Source organism: Anser brachyrhynchus (assembly GCF_964034855.1).
Source record: "Anser brachyrhynchus genome assembly, chromosome: Z".
Lineage (NCBI taxonomy): Eukaryota > Metazoa > Chordata > Aves > Anseriformes > Anatidae > Anser > Anser brachyrhynchus.
The window spans coordinates 62117404-62123403 of record NC_137697.1 but is presented as its reverse complement, the minus strand read 5'-3'; the positions used below and the strand labels follow the sequence as shown (position 1 = coordinate 62123403).

The 6000-nt window shown below is 40.9% G+C and overlaps 1 protein-coding gene across 1 annotated transcript in view; it reads left to right on the top strand.

Moving 5' to 3' along the window:
• Window positions 1-255: 255 nt before the first annotated feature.
• HSD17B4 (hydroxysteroid 17-beta dehydrogenase 4) overlaps window positions 256-6000 on the top strand; it is a 64583-nt gene continuing 58838 nt past the window's right edge. The window contains exons 1-2 of the mRNA XM_080573577.1: window positions 256-409; window positions 2868-2921. Coding sequence (XP_080429703.1) covers window positions 352-409; window positions 2868-2921 — 112 coding nt within the window. The 5' untranslated portion in view covers window positions 256-351. The remainder of the gene's footprint in view (window positions 410-2867; window positions 2922-6000) is intronic.

Genomic DNA, 6000 nt, shown 5'->3' with positions numbered 1-6000 from the left:
ACCGAGCCAGGCTCTTTCCAGTGCTGCCCAGTGCCAGAACAAGAGGTGCACACACACACACAGACAGATAGACAGACTAAGTGTGGGAGAACAAAAACGTAGTATATTTCATTTTATTTTTTATCTGAAGAACTCCTGCAGCCAGGGAAGCATGCAATGCACTGGTGCAGACACCAACCGTGTCGGGGGCGGGGTCCCGATCAGGATCGCCCCGTGCCATTGGTCTCCCCACCCCGCCGCCGTTGCCTACATTTCCCAGAAGGCGGCGGAGGCCCTGTTCCACCGCCCCTTTCGACACTGCCCCGAGCCCTGCCCGCTGGGGCCGTCGCGGCGGCGGGTGAGCGAAGCGCCATGGCGGCGGGGCTGCGGTTTGACGGCCGGGTGGTGCTGGTCACCGGCGCCGGAGGAGGTGAGCGGCGGCGGCGGCGGGGGGCTCCCGGGGCCCTGCCGAGGGCCCGGCCGCGGGTGTGCGCGAGCGGCTCCGGGCGTTACCAGCACGTTGAACCGAGGCGAGGAGGGAGCGGGGCGGCGGGCAGGTGCCGGGGCTGCCCGGGGGGGGCTGCGGGCCCGTCCCGTCCCCTCCTGTCCCGCGATGTTGGTGGCCGGGGGGCGCTGCCGGGCCGGGAGGGGCTCGGGGGCGTGCAGCTGCCCTCAGAGCCGCGCCTCGACCCTGGCAGCTTCGTGGGGCTTCCAGAGAAGGCCAGCTGTGAGTTCAAAGTTTGGGGTGGTTCTCAGCTGCTAAAGGAGTTTTTTTTTTTTCTTTTCTTTTTTACATAATCCTCTGAGGACATTCTGTTTTTCCACAGTGAACTCTCCCTCTCCCTTCTTTATTTCTTTGTGGAGCTGCACACACATACCAAGAGCTTGTTTCTGGGGCCCAAGCTGTGATGTAGAACCATTAAGGTTGGAAAAGACCTCCAAGATCATCTGGTCTAGCCGCCCCCTACCACCAGTATCATCCACTAAACCATGTCCCTAAGCAGCACATGTCTTGTGGATAAGGACTAGGAATAAGAAATTTTGTGGAAAGCATTGAGTGGTCGATTCATGTCACTTGGATGTCACTCAGTCGATTCTTGTCACTTTCTCAAGAGAAATTGAGGCCAGGTTTTTGTGTGATGCTTTTCTGCTTTTACCAGACCTATGCCGATGTACTTCTTGGTAGACAGCAGATGTTACTGAAGTAGAGGTTAATTTCTTAGGTATTAGCAAAACAAATAAACAAAACCCTTTGTCAGTAACAAAACTTCCAGAAAGTAGCATGTGGAGCAAAAATCGCTTGTCATAAGCATGGCCATAGTGACCCTTATATCCTTGTGTTTCTAGTTTTAGGCTGCTTGAAAACAGTTTGTTAACAGAGAAAACTGCCCTTGGATGTCTTATTTCACAGCAATTTTTTGATGAATAGATGATTAAATGTAAGCCAAGATAAAAGGAAGCCCTGTTAACTTCAGTTTAGTTCTTAGTTTGCTTCCATCTAGTCTACAATGTTGTAGTTAGTATATACTGCTAATTGCATTGCTTGTTGACTTTTTTTGTTTTGAATGTCAGTGAACAGGTGAGAACTGGGAATTTATTTGTATTGCTGATCTGTTTGTTTCAAAGTGGGACCTGTTTTCACATACACGGGCATCTAAAAATACAATAGCTTTCACTTTGGGCAAATTGCCTACGAAGAATACATTTTTCGTGCTTGTAATGCAGCAGTGTCATTGTTTCTGCAATTCAAACTACATATTTATTTATATATATTTTATTTTGAGATGAGCTTTGCCAGTTGATAGCACCGGCACATACTACATTATCTGGATTTTGTACACTTCTCAGTCATTCGGCTTTTCAAAAAAAAATATATTTTGAGGTGTTGTTTATATCAGGCAGTAGATATATATGCACCTCAAGTGTTATGATGCCTTGCAGAGTCTCATAGGAGCCTTAAGGAAAATTCAGTATTGGTGTTGTGGGATTAGTGTGTTTCTAAACAGTTCTGACTTTTTTTTTCCTTTGAGAAACAGCTTTGAATGTGTTGGGGAGGGACACATAGCTACTGTTGAGAAATACATGAGAAACCTTTTTCTGATTTTGTGTTTGATCATTCAAGGCTTAGTTTGAAATCTTCATCGTGGATTTCAATAATGATTTTTGACTGATACAGTGGATAATATCCCTGTGAGTAAATGATTTGTTACTACAAGTAACTAATGTTTAACACACTTAGAATTCAAATCAGAGTAAAGGTGCAATAGTCTTGCTTTTGTATGTGAGGCAAAAATTACATTCTGCTGTTACAGTAGGTAAACTATGTGTGCGTTTGGATAGCTGTGGCATTACGTGATTCCTTTGTACCGAAATACTTGGAGGACTTTTGTCACTACATCTTCAGTCACAGTTAAACTTTTTTTTTGGTTTGTAAGTTTCTTCAAATCTTAAAGACTAACTTTAACCAGGGAAGTGCCTTATTCACTTAGAATGTAATTAATTAACTTGAAACATCCCCTCCTGCAAAGTTGTGTCAAGACATTAAATTTTCTGCTTTACCAATATATTTTTCTGTCACAAACACAAAAAGACAGCAGCAGGTAGCTTTCCCTGATGGTTCTCCTGAGTGCAATAACAAAAAGTAAGCATGGGCATTTTTTTTTCTCTTGACTGGAGGTTCTGTCAAGAATTTATCTGCTGATCTGCTTTTGTGCAACTTTAACTCCAAGGGGAAATGGAATTTTACTTAAAACCTGCAGGATTTTTATGTCGATTTGGTGCATTTTTCTTCATGCATTTTAGTTTTTTTCCAGCTTCTCAGAATTGTGCTCCAGGAGACAAATCAAGTTTTAACTCTTTTTACACTTTTTTTTATTTTTTTAAACTAGGTTTGGGCAGAGCTTATGCACTTGCTTTTGCTGAAAGAGGAGCTTCAGTGGTTGGTAAGTTTTATCTTAACTAACTTGATCGAGATACTAACCTTTACCTTTTCACATGGCTGTTGTTCAACAATCGGTGCCCTTTTCAACAGTAACCTTTGTTATACAATAATTTTATGTCTTATCTTGTGCAATTTAAATTTTGCTTCTATGCTTTATTATGAAACAAGTTACCTGAGATTGTCCAAGGGCTTATTATCGTTGAAAAACCAGTTTGAATCAGATAATCACCCTGACTTGTATTTCGTCCATACATACCAGTTTTTGCTTGAGTTGTAGATAAAGGGTATAATTTCATGTGAGTACTGTTCATAAACTTCTAATATGACCATTCAGAAATGTGAATGTGTGTCTTCTGCTGCCTTCTCCCAGGAGAGTAAATATGTCAGAATGTAATGCGGTATTAGTAGCCCCCAGGAAACAAAGTACAGTGAAAGTGCACTGCACTGTTTCTTTTTGGAGAGCATCGCACAAGGGCCATCAATGACAGTACTATATAGCTCTCAGTTGAGGATTTCTGATAGTTTCTTAGTTATTTGGTTCAGCTTTCTTTAGTTCTGCAATATGCTGTGTCACAATTCTGAAGGTTAAGCTATGTTCTTGGGCACTCTCCAGAAGTGAGCCTGTGCCATTTTACTGCCTGTGAGGGAATTTGTTCAGGTATTGTTGCTGAGCTCAAGATTAAATGCTTAAACAGACTTTCTTGAGTATGGGCAAGAACTTGCCCACTGATTTCTGCAGCTTTCAAATAAACATCCCAATCTCAATTTACAAACTTTCATAAAAAATTATTCATTTTCCTTTCTTGATTAAAAATGAGAAGTCTTTGTATAGCCAACTTTAAAAAATATTTTTTTCTGGTAATTTCTACTTTTGATACGTACCTTATTTACTGGGAATATGAGTGCTTACCTCAAGTTCTTATTTAACAAGCATTAGGTCACTAAAGTAGCCAAAACGTTTAGTTGTGTTGTTTCTGTGTAGTTAGTACTGTTCTGATTTTCTGGGATGATCTGAAAGAGAATGTATTACGTTGCCTGACTATACTTAATACCCTTTCCCTCATGGCCTTATTGCACAATAGCTAAATCAGTAAGATAAGAATTGACTGTCTGTAAGGGAAACTTCTTGTTTCCCTCTGGAAACTGTACCTCTTCAGCTCATAGAGGAGTGCTTTGCTATTCCTCTATTTCCTTTACGTGTTTGTATTTATTTCTTTTTATTCTGTTCTCTTATGATTCTGACTGCATGCATTTGAGAAGTTACTTCTGTAAACTTCTGTGACCGTCTTACCAAAGCAGATACGAGACCCATGATTGCCACTTTAAAACTTTTTTTTTTTAAAGTTAGGGAAAGGAAGATAGGAATAAAATCTGTGAGCAAATGCTACAGTTGCAGAAGAGCACTGGGGTCCCAGCACAGGAGCTTTTTCTGTTCAGTCCCAGTCTGTGTGTAACCTTCTGTTGAGTGAGTTGCTGTCAGCTTGGTTGGACTGACTGGAGTGACCAAGTGGAACTCTCCCTTTTCCTTTAGCCTAGAGGTTGCCTGCTGTCACATTTTTTGCCATGTCTGGTACCTTCCATGCTTCTCATCTGGAGTTGTAAGCAGCAGGAGGAGAGTGCTTTCTATTTTGCATCCTGACTTATGTCCAGCCGTACTGTTTTTTCCTTTTCAGTCTATCTGCGGGCCTTTCTGTGTTGCTATTTCAGTTTGATTACAGACATGCTTTTGAAGCATCTCTCTTGAGTATGTCTATCTGTGTTTTTATTTGCATTGTGGGATGGGATGATACTGAAGTGCAGGAATGTAGTTCCTTTGGAAGCCAAACTGGAAGATGAAATTTAGCAGTTTGCACAAGTTGTTCCAAATGGATTTTTTGGTTTGTAGCACCAGCATACAGATAGTAATGAACTGGTTTGTTTTTTAAAAAAGGTGTGCTGCGGATGTCAGGTGTTCAACACGGACTGTTTCACTCCACAGATCTGCTTCCACTTTTCTGCACTACTTGCTAATAATGCACTCATAGCCTTGGAGGAATTCTCTACAGTTCGGGTTACAGCCATGCTCTGTCACAACTTCTGCAGTCTCTGGCTCTTTTGTACTGGGTACTTTTAACTGAAAATTACATAATATTAAGCTTGACCTTAAGATAAATTTATTTATCTGTTGTTTTGATTCCTCTGTTACGCTTGCATAGTTATTTTATCATTTTCTAAGTTTAGAATAGCTCTGTTCTAGTGTACTCATTTTTGCTTCAATTGTATTAGTGTTTGCACTCACCCCTAAGGTCCTGCACTGGCTCTAAATTTTCCCAAGTAACTAATAAAGTTGTTTTCAGAACATTGCTATTGAAGGATAAACATACATAACCATGTCTTTTTTAGAGTCATGATATCTTAATGAGACTAACTGAATGTCTCTGTATAAATGTTTAGAACAAAATTATCTACTCTTCTTCCCCAGGACAGGTTAGAATTCCTGCCTGATCCTAACTGATTTTTCTTTAATGTCAAGTTAAAGACCTTTGATGTTGCAGACTGAGCAGTCTGCCCACCTTGATTATTCTAATGCTTCACTACGCCTGGAAAATTTCCCTAATGCTTCACTTGAATTGTGCTGGCTGTGTGTTTAGAATGTTAGATATTGCTCTATTTAGCTTGGAGATTTTATTTCCTTTCCCTTTTGCATCAGTTCTGTAATGTACATGACCATGTTAGCATGTTCTGTATTAATTCTTTCTTTCTGCTTCAAGTTATGCACTTTTTTTTTTTATAAATTCTTTCCATGGCTGACTTCTTCTGGGCTTTGGTATCCTCTTTCACTCACTTGGATTTTCTCCAGTGTTTCCACATCTTGCCTGAAGTACTGTACACAAAACGTAATATAGGATTCTAGATAAGACCTTTTTGGTTTGAGTAATAGGGAAAGATTTTGTCACATGTCCTGCAAGCCACGTTCCTCTTTATATGCAGAATTAAAAAGGAGAAAAAACAAAGCACGACATGTATTTTGTGATGATACAGCAGACTTACAAGAATTGAATTTCACTATAGCCTGGTGCTTGAGGACTTGGAAGGTATGA